The sequence below is a fragment of the Microtus ochrogaster genome, chromosome 18 (assembly GCF_000317375.1).
Source record: "Microtus ochrogaster isolate Prairie Vole_2 chromosome 18, MicOch1.0, whole genome shotgun sequence".
NCBI classification, from domain to species: domain Eukaryota; kingdom Metazoa; phylum Chordata; class Mammalia; order Rodentia; family Cricetidae; genus Microtus; species Microtus ochrogaster.
In genome coordinates this window covers 19,088,472-19,115,459 of record NC_022020.1, presented here as the reverse complement: position 1 = coordinate 19,115,459, position 26,988 = coordinate 19,088,472, and the positions used below count along the sequence as shown (strand labels likewise).

The 26,988-nt window shown below is 40.8% G+C and overlaps 1 protein-coding gene across 1 annotated transcript in view; it reads right to left on the bottom strand.

Moving 5' to 3' along the window:
- Positions 1 to 26,988, bottom strand: part of Pik3c3 (phosphatidylinositol 3-kinase catalytic subunit type 3) — an 80,753-nt gene that overhangs the window by 32,828 nt on the left and 20,937 nt on the right. Inside the window, exons 6-16 of the mRNA XM_005355849.3 lie at positions 25,494 to 25,589; positions 23,177 to 23,248; positions 22,617 to 22,721; positions 21,661 to 21,753; positions 16,166 to 16,351; positions 13,253 to 13,407; positions 12,791 to 12,881; positions 10,482 to 10,549; positions 4,263 to 4,368; positions 2,766 to 2,882; positions 164 to 295 (exon numbers count right to left, since the gene is read on the bottom strand). Of these exons, the coding sequence (XP_005355906.1) occupies positions 164 to 295; positions 2,766 to 2,882; positions 4,263 to 4,368; positions 10,482 to 10,549; positions 12,791 to 12,881; positions 13,253 to 13,407; positions 16,166 to 16,351; positions 21,661 to 21,753; positions 22,617 to 22,721; positions 23,177 to 23,248; positions 25,494 to 25,589 (1,221 nt within the window). The remainder of the gene's footprint in view (positions 1 to 163; positions 296 to 2,765; positions 2,883 to 4,262; positions 4,369 to 10,481; positions 10,550 to 12,790; positions 12,882 to 13,252; positions 13,408 to 16,165; positions 16,352 to 21,660; positions 21,754 to 22,616; positions 22,722 to 23,176; positions 23,249 to 25,493; positions 25,590 to 26,988) is intronic.

Genomic DNA, 26,988 nt, shown 5'->3' with positions numbered 1-26,988 from the left:
CCTGGAACTAGCTCTGTAGACCAGGCTGGTCTCGAACTCACAGAGATCCGCCTGTCTCTGCCTCCCGAGTGCTGGGATTAAAGGCGTGCGCCACCGGTGGCGATTCTGCTGCATTCTCAATCATGGGCTCCAGTCGTACACGGGGACGACCTGTCAGACTTACCTTGAACAAGGTGGCTGTCTCTGGGATGATTCCTCTTATTTTCACCTGTGGCTCTAATGGCAATGGGATCAACTCCACATCCGACAAATTCATTTTTTCATTATCTCCAAGCAGCGCTTGAAGTCTCTCATTCTAGAACAAATTAGAAAGGAGTAATGAAAAATTAGTCCACAGGCACGTAATACAGGCCTAAAACAGGTTCTAGTAATATTATTTGCAAAGCACATAAAAGTATCTGAAAATTAGCAGCAACAAAGGAAAAGCCTGCCCTCAAGGCAAGAAGCAACCAGCACCTACAGTGACAACCCATATTGTTTTGGGAGTCACTTGGACAACCCTCCCTTTCACAAGGCAGTTTCTCATTCCTGGTACTGGAGTGTTTTGTTTTGTTTTGAATCTATGGTTCTTGTAGAGAACACTGTCAGTCCAGGTTACTTAATTTCAAGACATACACACATATGTGTATGAGTATGTATATAAATATGGGCATACACATCTTATACATTCAATATTATATATTGTATGTAACTTTAGGTAAGTATAAAAGAGGCTTTAGTCAGCCTTAGTGTTCTTTGCCCTATTGCTGGAGACATCACACAGTCAGGACACATACTCGCCTTGAGATGGATCTGACCTGAGAGCCTCTTTCCTCAGGTCTGGCTTTAATGTTCCAGGAAAAACTATGTAAGCTGCCAAGGGAGAGGAGCAATCAAACAGTCCTACCGAGATGCAACACTTAGGAACCACGTTACCATCATCACATATGTGTGTGCAGTATATGTGTATATATATCCATACGCAGGTATGTGTATATGTAACAATCAAAGGAAAAGCAGCTATCAACTAGAGGGGAGGCATGAGGGGATTCAAGGGAGGGTAACTGGGGAGGACTTAAGGGAGGAAAGGGAAGTAGGAGGTGATATAACTTTATTTCACTTAGCAACATTGAAGTATATGGAAACACATGAATATGTATGTATGTATTTCACTCGAGCATGAAGCACAGGCTATACACGCAGACAACCGTCTCTATACACAACCCACTGGGTAGCAGCAGCATGCCTTCAGGAGGAACCTCCTGACGAAAAGCTAGATGTCCTCAACAGTGACAGGGAATGCACTTTCTTACTGCAGCTGAGGGAGAGCCAGGAACGCACATTTCCTTGTCCGAAGGATTTACAGAGTCGCAGAGAAGTGCAGTTTCATTTGAAGCTTAATTCAGCATCACCAAATATTAGTCAAGTATTACATTATGCTACCCCAGCGCATCTTTTTAACTTTAAGAAGAATATTTAATTAATTTGGAGGAAACTGCTACCTACTCCCCTGATTCTCAGTTTCATGAGCTCACAGACACACTGGACAGAACACAGACCTCAGAATCTGAGCAATCCGAGTCGTCTTTGACAGCCACTAAAGCTCACCTCCCAGCTTCAGAGAAATCCATTTTCTCTGAAGTCAACAGTATCTTGTAGTCTTTAAATAGGCAAGTCATGCTTTAAAGAGAGAAAACCTGACTTACGTCCGTCTCCAGAGCTAGAAAGTACCTCAAGTATGATTCATGCATAAGAGGTGGAAGTTCTAGAATCAGCAAGAACTAGATGGTCAAAGAACAGTATTTAAGGACGACCAAGCACAAAATTACTTCCCTTCAGTAATACTCCAAGGTCCCTAAAGTTAAAACCAATTCTTAACTGGCAGAGATCTATTTAGGTGTCTCGATAAAGGTCATGAATAATACTCCTTCACAAAATGGATGGCAGATTGCTCACAAGGAATCCAACGCTTGCGATCACTTTGCTGCTTCCCCGGGTTTTGCCCCTCACTGTTGCATCAGACTAAGCAATGCTGCTGCTGAGATTAAAGGTCCAAGCTGTGGACATGGCCACTGCTGGGGATACGCTAGAGATTGCTTCTCACTGTGGGGACAGGCATGGCCTATGGTGCTGGGCAAACGGCACTGGGGATTTCTTTATTTGATTATGGCCTATGATTCTTCTGAACAGCAAAGACTGCTGCTGGCCAGAGCAGACAGAAAGGCGGCACTGGCTCTGCAAGCTGCTCTGGTCCTTTGTTTTCTCAAAATGTTCACTCACGTAAATGATCTTAGTCTCCGAACAGCTAAGATTCTAAGATGAGAGACAGCAATGCAGTACAGATGAAATTATGTTTGGAGATAAATAGTTCCAATAGTTACTAGTTGTGTGACACTGAACCAACTGATCCCTTAATCATATATGCCTGCCGTTCCTTACAGTTATGTTATATTAATCTATGATAATCACGTCATATGATAACCTACAAAACAGAACCCCAATATCATCAGTGCTTCAGGCTTCCGGGACTATAATTACCCATAAGAAGTTACCATAAGGCCAGGCATAGTGGCTAATGTCTTTAAACTAGCACTCAGGAGGCTAAGGCAGCAGGATGAATTCAAGGCTTGTCCAGGTTACACAGCAAGAAAGACACTGTTTCTAACAGGAAGCAAACAGTGTAAGTTTGTACAATGTGCCAAGCCGACAAGACCAGAGTCAAAACTCGGGATTTCAGGATGTGAAGCCACTCTTAGCCATCAACAGGAAGCGACCCCGTGGCTTACCTTTTTCTTGCGATTTCCACTCTCCCGCTGCACGGCCTTCATCAAGTGCACCAGCCGGTCCACGAAGGTCTGCTGTGCCGCCAGCAGGGAGCGCATGACTCGGACCGACTTGTCACCCTGAGTGAGCAAAACGAGGAAAATCAGCTCTACCTCCATAGGGGGACCATTTCCTTCCTCTTCTAAAGCGATAAACTTCAAAACAAAACAAGACTGAAACAGACTAGTTATTCTGACTGGGAAATAATGAGAAACCTGCTGTCTAGGGCAAGCGGCACCAACTGGCTAGGGCAGAAAATTATCTGGGTCCTGAACAATCATTAGTCAATCCATAATATAAATGACGGTGTGACAGGACAGGATTTATTCACTCCAAAATGCTTCTACTTATGGAGTTAATAAAGAGTTTGATTCCAAAAAATGTTTTAAGAAGAAATGTCTTTGAAAAGGGGACATACCCAAATGCAGCAAACATTTGTTAAGCAAAATGTCTTTAAAAAAAAGACGTCACCGCATAGTAATTCCAGTCCATAAAATAATATATAATGCATTTTACCAGCTACCTGACAAGTGAAAATATCATCATTTTAAACACATGGGATGCTCAGGCACAGGGAGAGAGCGAGGCTATGATGGGGTGAGATGGAGGCTCATCTCTTAGTGAGCCTGATGTGACTCCGAGAGCTGAACCCAACTTAGTCTATAAGCTGTAGTTTAGCTTTTCAAGAACGTAAGACAGGAAACACAAGATACAGCAAAAAGATGCTAGGAAGCATCTCAGCAGCAGAGCTGGAGAGTATGTCAGCTGCTTTTCTTTTCCCTTGCGCCCTCTGCTGGCCTGACCTGGACACTGCTTTAAAGAAGCAAAAGCAGCAAAAAATGGCCCCGTAATATCAGGCAAACTATCTACTGAGTTTAGATGAGAAAAGAGGACAGAAATGTAAAATTAAAAGAGCAGGGATCTACTCATTGTTTTTTGTCCATGTAAAGCTTATTTAATAAAAGTCAAAACCCTGTAAGGGTCAGAGTAAATATTAGTTTTGTCCAGTTTCTTATCCAATGATTGACCCATGCATTTCAAACCGGAGCAGCCCCCCACACACTAGAAAATGAATAGCTAAGTTTCAGCAATTTATTTATAATCCCTGAACTTGGGACTTCAAATAATTTTCATATACCGCAAATATTAATCTTCTATATTTAAAAAATAGGTTTATTTACTTTCATTTTATTTGTCTAGGTGTTTTGCTTGTGTGTAAATCTGTGCTCAGCAGGCATGCCTGGGGCCCACAGAGGGCAGAAGAGGGTAGGGTGTCAGACCCCCTAGAACTGGGTTGTGGGTGGTTTTGAGCTGCTCTGTGATGCCGAGAGGTCCTCTGGAAGAACAGCCAGTGTTATTAACTACTGAGCCATCTCCATAGCAACCTCTTTTATGTTTTTCTCAGCTCACAAGATCACTGTGAACCAGATCTAGTCAGCCCCATTGCAGCTCCTGAGTACCTTCAGCAAGGCTTGGCTGAATCTCCTCATGACGTTCAGGTACATCTCATGGGTCTTTGGATCTCTCTGCTGCGTGTCCTGATCTTCACACTCCACTATTACGTACCTTCAAAACACATTTAAGATGCTCAGAGGATGAGAAATGAAAGATTCATCGAGTAAATATTTGTATTATTTCATTAAAAAGATTAAAACACAGTTGTTAGAGTTAAGTATGGAAAAGAAGTTTTTTGTCTACATCCCTTTAGAAGTGAACACTAAGCAACAATATAAGCAGCCATCAATCAACAGGCCTAGCATCACTCTGGGCTATGCCTCATGTTTCTTACGTGATGCCATGAAAACATGCTCTACTATAAAATACCTGGAAACTACTAATGCGTTCCTCTGTCAATAAAGCTTGCACATCCACCAAGTAACTGTACAATAAACACATTACTTCCCCATCTCATACTTGGCACAGAAAAGGTATTCTTACTCTGAAAACCCCCTGGAGTTATCTTTTTCTCTGACATAATTTTGCAAGATGACTAAAAGTTCAAATTGATTTTTCTCTCCCCAATTTCACTATTTCTCAAAAACTCTATAAAATCTAGAACTTTTCTATTATAAAAGTTGCTTTACATAGTTAACGAAACTTTCCTAAATCTAAATTCCTTGAATGATAACAAAGGTCACACATACACAAATAAGTGAAAGGTAATTTAATGAATGTTTTAAAATGTTCTGAGGGGAACGAACCATATATAAAACATAGGTGCAGGAAGTTAAAACGCAGACCCCCACGACAATACTTCTTATACCTATATTGTTTAAATAACAACGCTAAATTGTAAATCAGCTTTAAATCACTTTCAGTGGGCCATGATAAACAACCATTCAGATCAACCTGCGAGCCTTGTCCATAGTGACCTGTGGAGAGCAGGGGATGGTGGAGCAAGTCTGATTCTATCATTTGGGAAGCAGTTATTAGTACTGGCAGGGTTACATGAGATCAAGACTCAAAACTGGGAGCTTCCAAAAGAGTCCATATATTTATATCCATTCTTCCTCCTCCGCCCTGCACCCCATCCTGTGTGTGTGTGTGTACACGTGTTATACGTATGTTCAGGAGCATGTGTATTAGTAGACACACATGTGCATGTATGTGGGGGTCAGAGGCAGACTGTTTTCCTCAAGAGAGGATTTCTCACTGAACCTGGAGCTCACTGATCTGTGAGGCCAACAGGCTGCTGAACTCTGGGCATTGGTCTCTGTCACCCCCTCACCTGGCTTCCTATGTGTATTTGGGATCCAAACTTATGCTTGAACAGCACACACACTGCCCTGTAAGCATCTCTCTACAGCCTGGGCAGAATTCTTTCTATTCTGCTAAGTTTACTCAATTCGGAGTAGAACTGAAGTTGGAGTAAACTTCAAAACCACAAGGAACTAACAAATTCTTGAACTGGTAACATAAGTCAAATGTCAAGTCCCGGACACATGCTGTTATCCGTCACACTGATACAAGGAGAATGCATTCAGCCACTTAGAGGATGAACCCTAAGACTAGAGACCACACCCCTGCAGGCTCACGTAAGGTATAATTTCCACCTTATAATATGATTTGGTTTCATATTCATCCAGTGATTTTTTTCAAGTACCAGAACTTTAAACAAAGATACTGCAGCATTTTTAAACAAAATATATAAAATAAACTTACCAAACTGGAATCTTTTTTCTTTAACTACTGAACACCCTATCAATAAATCCCCTATGATTTAAGGTGAATTTTTTCATGAAGTAAATAAAATTAACAAAAATTGTTTTCTCAAAAGCCAAGCAGGAGACATGTCTCAGGGACATAAATAAAAAGGGGTAAGGCATGACACAGCCAAATCAAGGGAATGCAAGTCCAGGCTAACATCTATGCTGCCTATGGTGGGCTCACATGTCCAGAAAGGCATCTTAGCTGAGTCCTCTACCTACCCCCAACATGCCTGTGCTCAGGTACTCAATGCAGTCTGCTAACTGCTTCCACTAAATGCTTCCACTAAAGGCTTATGATGCCTTTGCACCAGCCAGCCAGCCCGGCCCCACCAGGAATTCCAAAGTAATAGCACATTTCTTCAACTCAAACAAAAAAAATTCTTATTCCTCAACTTAACCACTTCAAATTTTCTTTAAAACATCATCCTGATGCCCCAGGGCCAACAGCAGAAGCATCAGCATCCCTCTTTAAAACAGACTGTGCTTCCCTGAGCTTGAGGTGTCAGCCCCATCACCCAGTATGCACTCGTACTCCAGACAGGTTAGTCCCCTTTGGGGCTGCTAAGCACCAGCTCTGTGATTTAACACATATGGCAGCATCTGCCAAGACACCTTCCTTCCCTGTCTCCCCATGCTCCCAGCCTCTGTTCTGTCATCGCTATATCCTGTCTCTCTCACGAAGTTTACGCACCTTGCTTCTGGACTTACTTTGTAAGTGAACTCTTTTAGACAACTTGTCCTGACAATAGCTCCTTGTTTGTCATTGCTCTACATGCTTAACGCTCAGCACCTTCCTAGGTTGTGAAGGCATTAGTGGAAATGCCATACCTCAAACACTTTCAGAGACAGCTGACATAAACTTACCAAACTGATCTCACAGACGGACAACTGTTTTAAAGAAGGTAAGAGCTGTCCTCTCTCCTCTTCTCAGAGCTAAGCTACACCACAAAAGCAGACGTTTTTGAAGTCTGGCATTTCTAGAACAGGGCTGCAAGGAGTTGAAGCACGACTCGAAATCATACTACATCATCCTCTACAAGAGTTGTAAACTACAAATTAATAAAAGCAGTAAGGACTAGTGGTGCTTTATAGAACATCTACAACATTATCAGACACAAGACTCTTTATTTTTTTTGTTTTGTTTTTTGGTTTTTCGAGACAGGGTTTCTCTGTGGCTTTGGAGCCTGTCCTGGAACTAGCTCTTGTAGACCAGGCTGGTCTCGAACTCACAGAGATCCGCCTGCCTCTGCCTCCCGAGTGCTGGGATTAAAGGTGTGCGCCACCACCGCCCGGCTCACAAGACTCTTTACATTATAATTAATTCCATCTTGCCCAGTATTGTAATGCACGCTTACGATTCCATCACTTGGAGGCTGAGGCAGGCAAACTTGACTTCTAGACCAGCACAGACTAAGAAACAAGATCTTGTTTCAAGAAACAATGAAAACAACAACAATAAACCAGATTGGATTCAAACTTCAGTACTTCATACTGCCCACATCTCAGTTGCTCAGAGGGCAGATGAACAGCTCTGCCCTCTTATCAAGAAAGACGGTTTAGAGGATGGCTCTGTTGTAGAGGATTCAGCCAGGACCCAAACGATATAAGCTCATATATTTTATTATGGTATTTTAGAATGTGTGGTCACTTGAGGACTACAGATAAGAATGTCAGAAGAGAAGAATATTTTCAGACTCCAAAATCATCACTGTGATCTCACCAAACTTAAGCCTGGCTGCCTAAACTCATGGCTCCACCACTGTTATAATTTTGTTTCTTTTCCTATGTACCTAAGTAGCAAACTCATCCACAAACAAGCATGCCCATGTCTGCAGGCCTCACCATTATGTTCACTACCTGCTAACTGCTGTGGAAACAGCTACAGTGTTTCCAGAAATTGAAGGTGCATGATCTCCATAATTAAACCTTTCTAGGGCTTCAAGTCAACGTTCTGCTAAAGAAGAAATGAGTCATCTAACGTGCAAATGAGCATCATCTCCACAGACAGATGGGGACAAAACACGGCGTCGAATCATTTCACAGTTTGCTGTCATCTAAAGGGGGAAAGTGACAATCCGGCCAGGCACTCAAGTAAGATGGCACCAGCAGGCTCACTATTCCCTGACAATTTCATTTTGTGGAGTAACTAACTTTCATTACTTTCACAAGTCTTAGAAGCTGGAAAAAACATGTCACAGCGTCAAAAGTTTACCTTCCTTTCCACATACTGCAGTGACTATAAAAATAAAAACCTGTAAGGATTTATAGATTCTGATGCCAACATTTTACAGACTCCAGACAGAACTGCCCTCTGTGGATTAAAATGTGACACTACTCGTTTTAAAGGGGCTGTCCGCACAGTTACTAGCCCCTCAAGGATTCAGCTAGAGCAGGAATCCTATTGAAACCACTGGAAAACAAAGAAACACAAACAGCAAAGAAACCCAGAGTGTTCAGAAGAAAAAAGGACATCAGCAAAACTGGAAATTTTTCTTCATCTGTTAGGCTAGAAGGAGCGTGGTGAGGTTCTAAATCCTCACACTTGATTCACACTCAGGGGAAGCTTCATCACTTTATAAAACTTAGAAATTATTTCTCATGTATGTATCCTACACTCATAAAACAGCAGTGTCTGCAAAGTCAGGCGTCACTATCAGTCGTTTTTCTCACCAATGAATATTTCTAAATACATAATGTGTAGAGTGGGGGCTGGAGAGATGGCTCAGAGGTTACGAGCACTGATTGTTTCTCCAGAGGTCCTGAGTTCAATCCCCAGCAAGCGCATGGTGGCTCACAACCATCTGTAATGAAATCTGGTGCCCTCTTCTGGCCTGCAGGCATAATGTGTAGAGTGTTACATGGAGAGCTGTTACCTCTCCGAAAATGAATTGTTCAATGAATTAGAGACAAAAGAAAGAAACCCACATGGGGTCTGAGTCAGAGGCAATGCTCCAAAGAGTGCGAAGAGGGGCTGCCCATGTTTTACGCTCCCTGTAAATTCTTTTGTCTTTTCTTTTTTAAATATTTACTTAGCTTTTCACAAGGAAATGCTTTTTGTAATAGTGTGAACAGAAGTACACTAAAGCATTCAGATAGGAATGCAAGGAACATTAACTGTAGGTTTCTATTAAATCAAAATAGCGATTTAGCAATATGAGAATTTCTAAGTAAACTCTTAAATGGAAAACAGGCAATTAAAACTAGTCAAAATGTTCTGCAATGTATTTTCAAGGGCATCCTAACATTTAGTGTGAAGGGAATATATTTTTATGAATAATACATTCAACTGCTGAAGTAGACACCTGGAGATACTTGGCTTTCCAGCAGTTCAGTCATTGGACAAGGGGAAAACTCACAGGTCCCATTGGAGAAAATTACTCATGCCATAAAAATCACTGGTATTAGTCTTTCTTTGTGGCAGAAAAAAACCATAAAGGCTTAGACAATATTGCTTATGCAGGCCAGGCATCTGCGCTTTTTACAAGCGCTCTGCTTCTCTTCCTATCTGAGAAAGGGAAAATTAGCTGAATCTTGATTCAACCCATACAACAGGGTTTTCAAACCCAGTCTAAAGTAAGATGGCCATTTAAATTTCTTCAAGAAAAGGAAACTGTTTTATGATTACTAAAAAAATGACAAGTTTTCAGAATGAACATGTATTAACTTGTGTTATTTAAATTAAGACCATAAATTAAGTAGAGAATTGAATTGGAAATCATTTCTATGGTTAAAAACCCAACTTTCCATCCAGCTCGCCCTAAGATCCTCTGCGAAAGTGGACAGGACTCATTTGTCCTCATTTAAACCCCTGAGTGATATTTTCCCATTGTTTCAATGTATTTATCAATATGGCCTCTGCCTCAAGATTCTAGGAAGAGAGGGAGCCACACTTCACACTAACTTTGGTACAGGAAGTCACCTCTCTGTACCTTTGTTTTACATTGTTTTCTTGCAAACCGTGATAGCTACTCTGTAACTACTCAGGGAAGGATGGAAAACAGTTCCCGAGACCCTCTGCAAGTGGTGAACAATCTATCCTAATCAGTACCTGCCAAGCTCAGTTAGAGCATCCTTCTGCTTCAGCCTCTTCATCTTTAAAATGAGAGAATGTAATTTTTCATTTCAATTGCCATTTTTGTAGGATTCTAATTGTTTGGTAAATAATGTAAAACTACACTTCAAAAAAGTAAAAAAAATATTACATACTACTGAAATAACAACAACGACAACAAAAACAACAGAGCAAACTGGGGAGGAGTCACTAGAGGCATTTATAGCATAGTTCTGAAGATGAGCCGAAGAAGAATATGATGGCACTGACTTCCATGAAGACAGACAGCCGTGATGGCGATGAGCGCCACAAGCACAGGACATTTGGTGAGGACCTTTATTGTAAGTTTTCTAGGTTTACAGCATGAGGAAAGTAGTTCAAAGGAGTGATACAAAGCAAATAAAATTATTTTCACATACCAGTATAAATAATTAGCCAGTGTTGAGTTCTTACAGGCTCTTGATATCAAGAAGGTACATAGATCTTGCTGAAAAAATTAAAAGAAACACATATCACCATCTGTTACTGACAGAAGGAAAATGAGAGGTCCTGAGTTATGGTACAGATTTTCATACCTGAAGTTATGGTACAGATTTTCATCCAGCATCTATCTTTCCCATCCATCCTATAATCTACCCACTCCAAACTGACCACAAACCAAGACAATACATAAGAGGTGAAGGAGTTTCTCGTTCTCCTGATTAATATATTTGGTAATCATTGTCAATAAAGACAATGAAAAAGCAATCATGGAAATAGTTTCAATGGATCTGAAAAGACAATGGTAAAACCATCACATCTAGGCCAACACAAGATGACAGTGCATAAAAAGGCCCTATGCTTGGCATGAAGCTCAATCACAGTGATCTGTAAAATAACAAATCTAAGAGATAAACAATAGTCAAAATATTCAACAGCTGTTGGGTACAACATAGAGTGTGAACCGAGTATGAAAAGCAGAGAATATCCATACCCAAGAAAAGATTTTAACAGGAGTGTATGACAGGCTGACTGACATTTAGTTAGTTCGAGTGTCTGAAAAGTACAGACCTGAGGTCAGTTAGGATGTTTTAAGAATAGATTAGAAAGTGAAGATGGCAAGTAAAGCAAAGTGAGAAATGTCTGAATCATAACTAAGAGGCTTGTGATGAAGAGGAAATGAGAAAGATAGAATTGACAGTAATTTCCAAATTTCTGGATTCAGTAAAGAGGTTCCTTTTTTAGATGCATTTAATTAACAAAGAGATTAAAATATTTCAAGGAAATACCTACAAGCACGCATACAACAAACAACAGGAACCCTCACAATTCCCCCTTCTCAAGGGAAACCTTCACTCTCTGTGACGGACATCATTGTCAACTTGACATAAAATCATGTGGAAAGAGTCTGAATGAGGATTTTTCTAGTTCAGGCTGAGGGCATGTCTGCGGGGGATTATCTCGGGTTATATTAAATGAGGAAAAAACTCCCATCCACTGTGGGTGGCCCCATTTCCTGGACAGGAGATCCTGAACTGACAGAGGAAGGAGGCAGGTAAGCACAAAGATGTCTGTATTAATCCACTGCTCCCTGCTCATGGCTGTGGTTTGGCTGCTTCCAGTTCCTGTTACTGACTCCACCACCCCCTGCAAAGCTGGACCTGGCATCTTCTAGCCAAGATCTCAAAAACTCGGGTTTTATCATTTTTTACATTTAGCTGATCATATAAACTGATGTCTTTCTTGGAGCAGAAAGAAACAAAGGGGAAGGCCAGAAGACATGGCTCAGGTGTGCAGAAGGAGAGACTGGGTATCTCAGTCAGGAAAAAGAGGTGTGACCAACATGAAGGTGCTGGTGGCTTATATACTGTTAGTTTTCTGAGGCTAAGGAAGAGGGCTGGCCACCACTCAAAAGGATCCCACTGCTCTATGATGGATTGGATTACATGAACACTACGAGTAGCAGTCAGCCCCCCAAAAGTTGGTTTATCCGTCACCGGAAAAAAATGTCAGAAATAGATAAAACTGTTTAAGCTACAATTTGCTTGCTAGGTAGTAAGCAGGGTGACATTCTGGACACAACGTTTACAACCTCATCACGTCCCAGCATTCCCAGCATAAGGTTCCCAAGGTGTTCACCTCAATTACTTCAACAGCTTCTAAAGAAAATCCCTGTGTTGACCTACGGGCCCGACACCAGTGACACCTGCTTCTCCCTGAGACCTCCTCTTTTCCATGCCCATGTCCTCACTCTGGACTGGCCCCCACTGTTTCTCAACATACACACAAGAGCTGGTGGAGCTTTTCAGATAACTACTAGTCAGGAGAGCTGCTTCTCTGTTTCCCTTCAACACTGAGTTCACCTGTCTGTATAAATTAAAAACATCTGCTTAGCGTATAATTCTACAGAATAATACATTTCTATGGTACAATTACAAATGCTGACAATTGCATTAACATTCATTAATATATGAAAACGAACATCCTGAGTCTCCCTGACAAAATATTTGCATTAGTTTATTTTCATATTACGTATAAACCTATGCATATGCTCAGAGCACCAATAAAATGAACCAAGTAACATCCAGCATATTACAAGAGGGGGAAGGTCACAACACGTACCATAAAGTCAGTTACTGAACAAAGTTACAATGGTTAGTTTATTAATCAAAACAAAGGCTTAAAGAACAACAGAGAACATCGATAGACAGAACCTCCTGCACCATGATTTTGCAAAGCTTTTACTCACCTCTAGATTTTCTCCATCTGAACCTTCTTTGGATTTCGATGCGGGAGGAGGGGAGGACACCGGAGGAAGAGGGTTGCTTAGAATCTGGGAGCTGAAAATGGAACAGAAGAGATAAGCAAGATGCAAACCGCTGTGTAATCATTTTATCTACAAGCAAGGGGCTGCAACTGTTTTGGAACTTTCCAGAGAAGAAAGCAATCACATAAACGAGTGTGGAACTGTAAGGCAGCACAGCAAGGATGCCCACATGTGACTTTAACTCAGTTCTTCTGACTAGAAGGCAGCAATGGTGTCTAGGAATCTGTGCGTATGTATTCTTGAGTTCACTTGGTGAGTTTTAGTTGGGAAAGCAAGAGTCTGTTTGGTACATGAGGGGAGACAGGAAAGAAGACAACAATATAAATAAAAGAGCAAGAATAGAGGGAGAAGGGACAAAAAGTCACATGTAAAAATAATCTATACCTATCTACGTCTGCAGAACTGATTCCAGAATTTGACAGACTTTCTGACCCCGAACCCTGACTATCCTTCTTCGTAGGCTCCAAACCATTCTTTATGTCATCAAAGTTTTCGTATTTCAGAGCTTGGACCAGCTGCAGTAAGTACATCAGCAAGTCCTAGAGACAAAGGAACGGAGAAGAGATTGGCATTAGAAGGTGAAAGCACACTAAGTATAGACTCACTTATTTCTAGCAGTTGGGAAAACATGATTTGCATTTCTACCTCTTCCGTTTGTTGCCATTGGCATGTTAGTTACTAAGCTATGGAATTGCTGGGTGCATCCTTGCGTCTTTATTTATAAAAGACCAGGGCAGCAAAGACTGCAGAAACAGTCACAACCATTAAATAAGCAAGAGAGGCTGGAGAGTGTGCAGCACACAAAGACAGGAGAGTGAGCAGCACGCAGTAAGATGGCCGGCCGATTTCTCTCCTTTTGTCATACAACAAAACAAGAGAGAAGGAAAGTATGAAAGGCTTGAAGCATCTGTGTCCCACTCTGAGCCCCCTGATGCTTACTGCAGTCAGGAGGAGTCTGGAACTAAACACGCCCAGAGCCACTCCTCATCGGAATCTTCTCTAATGGGAAGCCTCTAAGTGGTGCTCACATTCAAACACTTTTTTTTCACTTGTAGGGGAATAAATTAACAGGAATACCAAGTAAACCACTTGCTCTTCCTTTATATAGTAACATGCTAGAAAATATAAACTTCCTCTACACATGGAAGATGGAAGCTTCTAAGTAAAATGAAGCAGAAGCAGGGGAAAAACAGATTTCTACCCAAGTCAATAAAACAACAACTTCCCAGGAAGTACAACAAATATGTGTAGCTATCACTGCTTTTCCCCAGAACAAACCAGTCCGCGCTGCAGAGAGCAGGGCTGCAGTGAGAACGCCGGCCCCTTCCCCGTGCCTGCAGACAGGAGCCATTGTCCATGTGGCTCTGGCTCTGCCTTCCCACACTCTTCTGCTGCCCCTGCCTTGACTCATGCTGAGCTCTCTGTGTGGAATACAAATGGCTCCTCCAGTGTGTCTCCACCACCATCCCCAATCAGTTCTCAAACAGAACTTCCCTGCCTGAACCACGGAAGGATGAGAATCAATACTCTAAAAATTCCCAAATAGAATTATTAAAAAATTAAATTCTTATGCATATTAAGAGATATACTTTATGATTATGAGTGGTAAGGTCCTAGGAAAACATATGGCAGTGCAGTTTGACATGATAAGAGCAAGACCCAAAGAGGATGGTTTCAAGAATCTTTCCTGACGTAAACACACACACACTTTCCTGATATAAGTATACCCATTCAAACACAAGTATAAACAAACAAGAACCATTCTGAACAAACTAAGATTGAATAAAACTACCATGAAGAACACTTCAGAAGACATTCATAATAAAAGCAAGGCAAAGATGTACATTACTTATGCCTAGCTGCAATGAGAGGAGAGCAAAGAGGCTTGAAAGGTATACGCAGTACGTGAGAGGTCCAAAAACATGCACAGGAACCAGAAGAGGGGCAGTGACGTGACCAAAAACAAGCACCATACAATGATAGCTTCTTATTTTACCTAACAAATAATGAGAAATAAGTGAACATTTTGTAGCAGTAACTGTCATAACTGTCAGACAACACACTTAATTTAAAAACTACAAAGGACTTTGTAAGAGCCGTGAGTAAAAAATCACACTGCTGTAGAAAGGGCAGAACTTCATAAAGCTGTCAATGGTCTCTTACTTCAGCTTAAGGTTAAGTACAGTCCCTTTGGGTGTCAGTGTGGCGATTTCTCAAAAAATTAGGAAGCAACCTTCCTCAAGACCCAGTAATACCACTTTTGGGAATATATCTAAAGGATGCTCAATCGTGTCACAAGAACATGTGCTCAACTATGTTCATAGCAGCTTTGTTTGTCATAGCCAGAATCTGGAAACAACCTAAATGCCCCTCAACCAAAGAATGGATAAGGAAAAGGTGGTACATTTACATAATGGAGTACTACACAGTAGAAAAAAATAATGACATCTTGAATTTTGCAGGAAAATGGATGGAGCTAGAAAACATCATTTTGAGTGAGGTAACCCAGACACAGAAAGACAATTATCACATGTATTCACTCATAGGTGGTTTTTAATCATAAAACAAAGAAACCAGGCTACAAACCACAATCCCAGAGAACTTAGACAACAATGAGGACACTAAGAGAGACTTACATAGATCTAATCCATATTGGAAGTAGAAAAAGACAAGATCTTCTGAGTAAATTGGGAGAACGGGGACCGTGGGGGAGGGTTGAAGGGAGAGGGGAGAGGCAGGGAGGGGAGCAGAGAAAAATGTAGAACTCAATAAATATCAATAAAAAATATATATAAAAAAGATTAAGATTCTTATGAAGGTTTCGTAAAACAACAGATATTATAAAGATTATAAAAAAAAAATCAATGTCCAAAAGTTAGACCTGTCTGTCCAAAAGGGCAGTTTTAGTTACCGATGGCCAATTGATACACTGATCGTGCCAATGTGAGAAAGAGCCCAGATACAAAATGACAGCATGAAAATGTGTCTACACAGAGGACAAAGCTCCACCTAAAGCTCCATGGGGATGGAGACTCCGTGCTCAGGGCACCTCCCAAGGGTTCCATTAATGCCCTTTCATTAGCAAGCTCTGGTGTTAGTGGGAGCACTGGGGGAGAGGGGCCCATCATGTAACAGACCTGGAACTCAGTTTTCCTCTCACACCGGCCCTTGCAGAAATACTTTAAATACTTATGGAAACCTAACTATTATATCTGTATATATTTTCCCTTAGAAATTCTCTCTCTCTCAAACACTCACGTCAGACAGTAAAGCAAGGGTACAGTGACCGTCACGCACCTCATCATCAGCCTGCCGCAAGCGGGCCACAGCATACCGCCTCACTGTCGGGTTGGTGTAATGCGAGGAGAGCAGTTCCAAGGAATCCTCTACGTCCATTGGCTTCCACTTTCCCAGAAGCTCCAGTGCCTGCTTGGCCTCCTGGGGTAGGTCCCAGTTAACACACTTCAAGAACTTTGTCAAAGCCTAGAATCAGAAAGAATGGACATTTAGTTGGAACCATATCCTACTGCCAGGTGAAAGGTGAAGGCAGAGATCTATGTGGCTCTGCCAGGGGAACCTGAACAACAGAAGGGACCTGGTCCTGGAGCAGCACTGCAGGACACAGGACAGAAAGACACCTTCCCTGCAACTTGTAGTTTCCAGGATAAAAACACTGTAAGTTTTAAAATTTGCTTTTGATGTTTAAAAATATTGGAGGCCTCAAGGCAAGGAAATAGCTGAGACAAACTGAATTAACTTTAACAAGGCTGGCAACAATCTTAGCTTTAAAACATCAATAGCATCTTACAAGAAACTCCGTAAGTCAAGGTGACAGTTCCACAACAGGCTTCACTCAGTATCTGATCAAGGTGGGTTCCTTGGTTTTGCTGCATAATTTCAAATGAAGATGAAACAGAAACCAGGATGTCTCTCTGAGAAGTAACTCTTTAAAGAGACATGCAATTAAAACAAACACTAAAATCCAAACACCAAGACAGCTAGGTACAGAACCAGTCACAAGCAGTCTGTGTGGCAGGAGGCCAAATCGTCTTAGAAGCTTATTTCTTTGGCTCTGCCATGTCCCCAAGTGTGCATGTGGCTGCCCTGCAGGTGTCATTCCTGACTGTACATTAAACACATGCTCACTTCAGAAGGGCATGCTCCCCTGTCCTCAAGGAAAACCCGATGGCCAGGTCTCCTAGAAGCACTGTTGGCAGGATGCACAGCTCTGTTAATTCTGTTACTACATCTACAGATCAAAGAAGGAAAGCTCTAATACTTTAAAATCCTGTTCCAACAAAACTCTACGATTTTCCCAAAAGGGCCAGCTCCACAAGCATGAGAGAGATAGTAGGGGAGGTGACGACAGAAAGGTCCCTGGAACTCAAGGGCCAGTCACTGTAGACAATTGGTAAACTCCATGTTCACTGAGACCCTGTGTCAAAAAATAAGCTGGAGAGAGAGGATACATGCACACTCAGCTCCCCGATGCCCCCCCCACACACATGGCAATAGCAGTATGAAGATAGATCATTATTAGCTTGCTCCTTAAATCACACATAACCTCAATAAATTTAAAACTAAAATTAGTTAATCAGACTCTAAATTACAAACTGAGAGGTCTTACCAAGCAGACACTGTCATTCTGTACTTAGTGAAATTCTCCCAAATCCCCAACACTGTTCTTCTAGCCCAGGCTGGCCTCAAATCCGTGATCCTCCTGCCTCCGCCTCCTTCAACAAGCCCTACTGTCATGCGCCACTACAATCCGTGACAACGCTCTTCTAAATAAAGGTCTTCCTGCATTTCCCTTAGTCTGTTTCTCACGATGCCACACACACCTGAAGTCTGAAAGGCTATCAAACAGCTTCTCTCTTCACTGTTTCCAACAAACTCTTCCAAGTTCAAAGGTGGTAAGTGACCTTAGCATACATTATCAGTACTTGACCCTATGACACCCCTGCTAGGAAGAGGTAGACAACAGTTATGCTATTCTAATGACCAATTTCCCCAACAGTCATAACATTTACAAAGAACTTATACATGCATGCATATAAAATATATACACAAATCCTATAATGAATCAAAAAACTAAACAAAGCAAAAAACCTACTACACCCTGTCATAACTTCCTTCCCTTTGTCAGTTCTCATCTGTGAAGATTTATCCAGTAAAATGTTTAGAGCAATACTCGGTGGCAATTTCCTATCAGTCAACACTAGTAACTTTGTGCTGAGCCTAGTAACAATGCTACTCTCAACACTTGCTAACAGATTTGATTAGCTGACAATGTGTTTTCTTAACTCTCCTCTGGTTTTGAGCCCTTTGCTGTGACCTACGGCTCTCATAGCTACCCGCCTCAAGCATTTGCCACACATGATTCATGTCTGAACTTCTACACAACCACTATAAAATTCTACTTTGCTGCTGTTCCAATACAGTCATTTTAAAACCCACATGCAGACACATGAGAGAGAAAGAGAGAGGGAGAGAGAGAGAGAGAGAGAGAGAGAGAGAGAGAGAGAGAGAGAGAGCTGAAATCAGTTTATTTTGAGCATTCTTCTCCCACCTCTCTCTAGCCTAACACTGTTTCATCACTCACTACTGGAGTTTCCTAGATCTCCTAATCATGTTTCCTTTTCATCGTCAGCTCTGCTCCAATGTACCTGAGATCATCTTCCCTAAAGCCCCACATGCTAAACCACACTTCCTGACTCAGGTGCCCAGGCGGCAGTGAAATCCAATTTCCAGGTGGAAAGCCAGGCTGTTTTCACGCCACTGCTCCTGCCTGAACCTGAACACGTGCTTACACCGAAACCGGATAACCAGTGCCAACCAAATCCACTCAAACTTGGTATCTTCCTCAGTCCACAGCAAGCAGGCACTGCCCCTCAAACTTTATTACAGCAATTACCTATGCTTCCTCAAGCAGTATATCACTATTCCACTTCACCTGGATGTCAACATTGTTTTGTCTAAGACAATTTTAATGTATGTAAACAGAGCCATGATATGTTAAGAGACAGCTAGGCCAAAGGCAGATAATAAGTACATCTAAGCTAAATCCACTTCTGCTCGGGTTCAATACCAACTAGTTGGCAACACAGAGATGACTTCTGCCCTGATGTAACTGTGTCAGATGCTGCCTTCTAAAAAACAAGTACATCTTCACTATCTCACTGAGACGGGGCCTCCCTATTGCTTTTCCCCAAACAGAATCAAAGGACAAGGAATTAATAACTTCTTTAAATTACGTTTGTGTGTGTGTGTCTGTCTGTCTGTCTGTTTAGATCAGAGGATAACTTTTGGGAGTTGGTTCTCTCCTTCCACCATGTGTACCATGGGGATTAAACTCAGGTCAAGCACCTGTACCTGCTGGCAATTTCAACAGCCACAGCATTTATTACTAATTAACATTTTTTGAAGAAAGTTCATCATAAAAGCTAGCTTGGAAAATTATAAGATCTACACTAAGGAACCTATAAGAGTCGTTTCTTGTCCAATGTAAACCAAAATAAGTATATTTCATAAACATTAGTGGTCGAATGGTTATTACTGTAAACTTTTTAGTAGCAAATAAGGTAAGGTCTTCAAGATTTTTATCCAACACTCTTTAGACAGGTCATTTAGAAAAAAACAAATTTACTGAAAACAGTAAAAAGTGTCACTTCCTAGTAACTAATTTCCACACCAAATGTTCCTAGAGCCCTCCTGAGGTCAGGATTGACTCTCCTGAAGCCCAGGTGCCCACCAACCCCACGCCAATGAGAAGCAGACAGAAAGAATGTCCATGTGCTCGTTAGGGCTGTGGCACAGGGACATGCGCACTCTACACAGCTATTGTACCATAGGATCCACAGCTGTGTGGTGACTACTCCCGTCACTTATATCGGTTTGCTCAACAGCCCTTCCTGAACATTAAAAACACTGTTTATTCTATGCAGTGATCTAAGATCCATCAAGTCTGAGAAGTGAGGCTCCATCTGCAGCTCTGGAAATAAGATGACATGAGCCCTACATCTTACATCGCGCCGGCACGGAGTTCTTTTGTGTGCATCTTCAAGTGACTGAATGCAGTGGGCAGTGACTTCTAAGACAAAAGGAAGGCTTATCTTACAAGCCTTTCTGTCAAGGGAAGTTCTGCTCTGAGAAGCTGACCTATGCATGACTGCAGCACTGAAACCATGTTTCTGTGACCACGTGACTGACTCTTCACTTAGCATAGCATGTTGAACTAACTCAAGCTCCACAGAATTCAGAATCAATTCCACTCGCTACTGAGGAGGAAGACCAGGTCCTCAAAGCTGGAGCAACATAAAATCCTCTGCCTCTTTTCATAGAGAGAAAGGATAAGACTCATCCACACAGGGTTTCCCAAGCTATCAACAATGAAACAGAAGAAAAGCTAAGGATCTTAAGATGATGGCTAACTTCATTTTTACCTTTGCCTTACAAAAATAGATGGAATCAAGGAGACCATTTCAGGAGACTGCACCACACTGGTCTGCTCTCCGCCATGAGATGACGGCTGCCTGATGCACAGCTTCCCTAAGCATCCCTGCTCTGCCCAGTGCACTCAGAAACCCTGCTGTCGATCTGCTGTCTGGTTCTCCGCATCTTCACTAAACCCTTCCCTTCTAAATCAAACATGAGCATCTCCAGAGACAGCATGTAGACCTCTGTGACTCTGTACTGGACTCTTATCTGTGTGAGTGATGTACATACACATAGTGGGTCTGCCGCAGGATTGAAAGGTCCCTAGCATTCACCAGCTGGTTAAGAACACACGTGGACACACATCTGTGCAGGTCAAACATCCATACACATAATATAAAATAAGTGAATCTGCTTTTTATTTTTAAAGAATTAATCTCTGACCCTCAACCTAAGATAGAATACTTCAAGAGCTGCAAGAGATACAAAATTTATTATCATGGAATGACCCCGTATTACACACAGTAAACTAAAGCTTCGATCCTACAGTTACAAAGCTGCTCAGCGCTAACAGTGTAGACACAAGAAGCCTTCAGACTGGGGCCTAGTCCTGGAAGTTCATCACTGTTCTCTCTCCAGTTCCTTACCAGAAGTCCAGTTCGCACGGCACCTCCTTCCTTCAAACCAGCCGTCTGACACTAACTCAATTCTCATATAAGCTACACTCCTCCATTCTTCCTCTATTCCCATCATCTCCAGAATTTACCTGCTCTCCTTATCAGTGTAACTACATTCCTGGTCACCAAGGAGTGCAGAGACAAAGAGGATAAGAGAGAAAGGAGTCAGGATTCACTCTGCCCATGCTGTGGAAGAGGGACTTCATCTATGATGAAAAGCTGTCTCCATTAGAACAAGAGGAAATAAGGTAGGACACACTATCTGTGTCATTGTGTCATGTATACAAACTTCAGAGGCAGACACAGACCCCCAACTCCACCTCCAAAGTTCATTCAGGCATTTTCTAGGAGCTGATACATGGGAATATGGGCCTTGGTGTATACATCATTCTAGGAGTTGATACACAGAAATATGGACCTTGGTGTATTCACCTTTCTAGGAATTGATACACAGAAATATGTGCCTTGGTGTATATGCCTTTCTGGGAGTTGATACACAAGAATATGGGCCTGGCTATATATGCCTTTTACTATGTTTTTAAACACCGTGTAGCAAGTATACTGCTGGCTAGCATGTTTACTTGACCACAGCTGCATTTTTAGGGTGGTTTTATTTTCCCTTGATCATTAGTAAAAATGTCTAGAGGTTAATTTAATACATAACCTGTTCAACGTACTTACTTTTTCTTGATTAGTAAGATAATATCTAAATTTCCAAACAAGATCTTGTTCTTCGTATGTGAGCTGCTTGGTTGGTGGATAACTCACAATAATCTAAAACAAAAGAGAAAGAACAACATTTACTGCACTTAATATGTATTTCCATTTCATTTATTTTTTCATTTGCTTAATATTTCTGTAACATAATTATTCTGCAAGCCGGGAGAAGGCCCACGAAGTCGACCAGGGCAGGAATGTGCTGGGGCATCCATCCAGACAGCAGTCATTAGGACACAGGAGCAAAGACGAGACAACCGTGCTCCACATGAACGTCTGATTTCAGAGCTTACTTAACCCAATCAGATAGTAAGGAGGGCAAAGTGGCAATGCCCTCTGCCATAAAATCGGTAGAAACAAAATGAACCCTCCTCTTGTCAAATTAACACATAATCCTGTGAGCTTAGATACCAGTCTTCTTAAGGAACCCCAGGGATCATTTAAAAGAACACTAATGTCTGGGAATGTTTACAGTTTTCTAGTTTGTCTCTACAGTGTCAGAATTACTGAAAACCCTGAATAGCTTAAAGAAAAAAAAAACCTGTAACAACTACAACAGCAACAACAGCAAAAAACAAAAACAAAAAAAAATTCTGCAGACAACATGAAACTGCTGAAGTCGTGAAGTTACATAATTCATCCAACTCTGAACTCATGTGTATTAGTGGCTATAATATAATGCCCATTTAGGGGCTGGAGAGATGGCTCAGTGGTTAAGAGCATTGCCTGCTCTTCCAAAGGTTCTGAGTTCAATTCCCAGCAACCACATGGTGGCTCACAACCACCTGTAATGAGGTCTGCTGCCCTCTTCTGGCCTGCAGATATACATACAGATAATACTATTGTATACATAATAAGTAAATAAATATTTTTAAAAATGCCCATTTAGCTGCTTTTATACAGTCTGTAAAATCTCTTACATTTAGCTGATCTCTTGTGGCAGCATTGGGTTTGAGATCGTGGTCAGATGGTCCACTTCTTAAACTTCGAGCAAGCTTGTGGTGTTTGCTCTCCACTAGATTCTCCTGTAAATTATTTAGATACACAGAGAATGTAAACCTTACAAAGACAAGTGTCAGAAGTCAGAAATAGCAGAGTCCTTTCTTAAAGCCATGTTATGAAGTCCAGCTATAGCCAAATACATTCTTTCTTCCTGAAGTTGCTACTGTACCTGTGTTTGTCACAGAAAAAGCAAACTGGGACCATGCAACCCCTACTCAGCAACCCCATCCACTAGCTCTTCGCAGTTTAAGTACAATAGTTGCCCCGTCCTGCATCAATCAGATCTTACTTTTAGGATGCAACTGTTCCTTATAAGTACCCCATGGATTTCAATTCAAATAGCTGAAGTGTACTTACTACAGATCATGTCTGGATAGTTGAATTATGTGTATTACTATTTTAAAATACAATACATGGGTCTAAGTTGTGTTTATTCTAGAGAAAAATACATTCTTAAAAGCTTTGCACAATAGCTTACCATAGACATTTGAGGATCAGGAACTTTTACTAACTCAAAACTTGTTAAAATTGGAGACGACTCATCACCATCCTAGAATATAACGCAGGGTTAAAAGATATAAAGGAGAGATTTCACCCAAGTGATAAGTGGACATGATATTATAAAATGCTTATATTTAAAGTCCATTTTTAAAAATCACTGTTCCATTTATAACTCTTATTTTCTTTAAATTCCATTTTTAATCTCTATCACTACTAAAACATTTTGGCAAATAAAAAGAAAAAATTATTACAGTTAGAAAGATTTGAAATCTGGAAACAAATTGTTTTTTATTGCTTGTGACTACAATTTCAGAACTTGGTTTATTATAGCTATGGTCAAGAAAACACCCCAGTTTTTATTTAACTTAAATGGGTTCAGGTGTCACCACTAGGTCTTATTCAAGAACTCAAACATGGATCACATTTCTGGACAATCAGAGACAGCAGCAACACAGCTTCTCAGGGGACAATACAAGCCATCTCAGGGAGCACTAATTCTTGACATACACCAAGAACTAAAGCTGTCTTATCTTGTTGGTGCCACCATTCTTGAGGAATGAGCGTTTGTTTTAAATTGAACTCAGCACAATACATGTCTCTAGCAAACATACTGCAATAGGCTAATTATTGTAAAAATGTATTCCCTTGGGACTGTAATAGCATTACGTTTTGCTATTTCCAGAGGTTAGTGCAATCTCAGTTTTATATATATGCAAGGGAATCGGGAAGGACTAAAGAAGTTTACTTCTACAACTTCACTTCAGTAATTGAGTCTTATAGGAAACAACAAATTCCCAAAGCTGTTGTTTAACAGGCTTGTTTGCGGTCACAACACCAGAAAACACATTTATCAGCCCAACTGTGACAGGTAATCTTCTCTAAGGCTATCTGTCTCCGGAGACAGGTGACAAAAACGTCTGTTTCCAGGAGACTGTGATGCACTGGCCCTGCAATCCTTACTCGGAGTGGGAATGTGACAGGATGTGCAGACAGACATTAATTCAGGAACAACTACCTATTTCTAGCCTGTTATTATTCCATCTATTGTCTAAGCTGCCTTTTTAAGATCGCTCAGTCTTTGAAAGAATCACCCAATTACCAGGTTCTTCACACAGAAGCCCCATCCGAGCAGCAGTACGGCTTTAATAAACATTTACAGCACAAAATAGGAAGTAAATTTAAAACACATTGGTAAAAATTTTGCTCAATAACCTTTTCCTTTCTTTTTATAATAAACTAACATATAATATTAAAAATCCTTCATTTCCACCCTTCCCAGTCTTCCTCATATATGTAAGGCTGGAATCGGTTAAATTATCCCAGTGTTTTACCACAGTGAAAAGAACAAAGAAGTAAGACATTAACTGGAGAGGGATCACAAAGTAATGACAAATTAGCAATGCAAACACAGATCCTTATGAAATCTTTAAAGTGTATAAGTCCCTGGAGGCAGCACCAGTAAGTGATATTAACATGCAAATGTAATTTACTACTTCTAATGAACAAAGATGCATGAATAAACTGTATTGTGTGTTACAAGTGTTCATCTGTCAAATATAAAAATTTTGTTCTCATTTAATTGATTTAAACACTATTTCCATAATAATGAAAGAAACTTCACTAAATTATACATAAAGATAAAAGTATACTATACATACAAGTATATATGTATACATTTATATATATGAGTATAAACTTACCTATATAACTAAACATGTCTATAAGTATTCATTTACATATGTAAGCATTTCAACATGAATTTAAAGCGAAAAATCTGAAATAGCTACCTCCTGATCACGAGGCTAATTCTTCCCTAATGAGTAAACATGAACAACACGCAACTCTTAATTCACTCTAGTAGAAACACTGTCTCCTCACTGTGAATAAACTATATAAATGCATGTCAATGAAGACTTTCATAAGCATATATAGTTCTAACACATTAGATACAGGTTAAATAACTGACATCAGAACTTTCAATGTCTTGCCAAGGAAACCATGATCTCCTACTTTACTGTGCAAGTGGACCGCTGTAACTAATGTGTCCTACTCACTAACTTGCAGAACAATTAATCAGAATGCTTGACTCACTTGCACACTTATTGAATTTTGTGACCCAGGACGGCATGAGCCAAACGGGCGGGCTGCAACTATGTGATATGACTGTGCAGAAGCAGATGCGGCTGGAAGCTACTGATTGCTCTCCTGCATCCAAACACTGCGTCTCAGCAGGAGAGCCGTCATCTGTACCCAGCCCTTGATGCCAGGAAGCTCAAAAATTCCGAGGGAAATACCTTCTCATAGTAAACAATGCCATACTCCTTATCATCACACTTGACACAGCGAAACTCAACCATCAAGTACATGAAATTAGAGCTGCGTTTCTCACTCTAAAAAAGAAAACACAGACAGAAATGACCATTTTAAACCTTAATACGAGTTTTCACCACAATTGAGCAACATATAAAATCAATCAGCTGCTACTTAAAATACAACTTTTGCCGCTATCCACATGCAGCAGCCCATGAAAATCACTGTTTTCTTCAGGAGAGTATGCACTCGGCAGGCAACACCCAAACTCCATAAAACTCCGGGTTCAATTGGCATTGTGGATTTCATGATTTCAAAACCTGAGCGTGTTTTGAGAACTATTTTATTTCAAAAATAAAGATGACAATTTTTGCTTGTAACAACTTCCGCAATTTCACCTCAAACTACATAATTAACCTACTTCAGCAATTATTAAGTACACAGAAAAATAACCTTGTTTTCTTTTTTTTAACCAAAGAACTTAAATGATTTTTATCAAATTTTCGCAACTTCTGAATGTTCATAAGATAACTTGTCATTAATGACTTTTTATCAACACTGTATGTGTACTGGGGGATATTTACTTTTCTTAATATGAACAAAAGTAGATTCGTTCTCTCTGTTGTATATATGTGTGTGCATATACATATATATGTATATATGTATTTTCAAAAACATAAACTAAAATGATTTGACTAATCTTTCCAAAATACTTTCACTGATGTCTCTAGGGCCAGCGCATAAAATGACAGTGTATAAACAGGTTACTTAAAGGAGAGATGGTTCAGGGGTTAAGAGAACCAACTGCTCTGCCAAAGGACCAGTGTTCGATTCCCAGCACCTGTAAATGGGCTGATGACGCTCTCTGCTGGTCTCTACTACACACACGGTGCACTGATATAAGCAGGCACAATGCTAACGTCACTGAAATTGTTCATCTCCACGAAGTGCAGTCTACTGGTAGAAAGCAGAAAGGAAGGCGGGCACAGCCCAATGCTACATTTCCACATACAAAGAACCGACATGGAAGAAAACACACATGTTTTGAATGAACTATTTATTTTAATGGAACTATTATTAAAAGTATAAAATTTTCTAGTAGTTTCTGTTGAGAACATATGAATTCATTTTTAAAAGATCTAAAAGTCACAATCAATATAAATGTTAAGAACTCCAAGATTCATTTAAAACAAGAACAGTGGGTGCCGGGCAGTGGTGGCATACAATATTTTTTAATCCCAGCACTCAGGAGGCAAAGGCAGGCAGATCTCTGTGAGTTCGAGGCCAGCCTGGTCTACAAGAGCTAGTTCCAGGACAGGCTCCAAAGTTACAGAGAAACCCTGTCTCGAAAAACCAAAACAAAATAAACAAGAACAGTGGTTCTTCACACTTGATCTCTATCATCTTTCTCTCCTTCCTTCTCCACTGCTGAGAATCCTTCAGGATAAGTCATGTAATGTGCACATCACAGTTGTCATT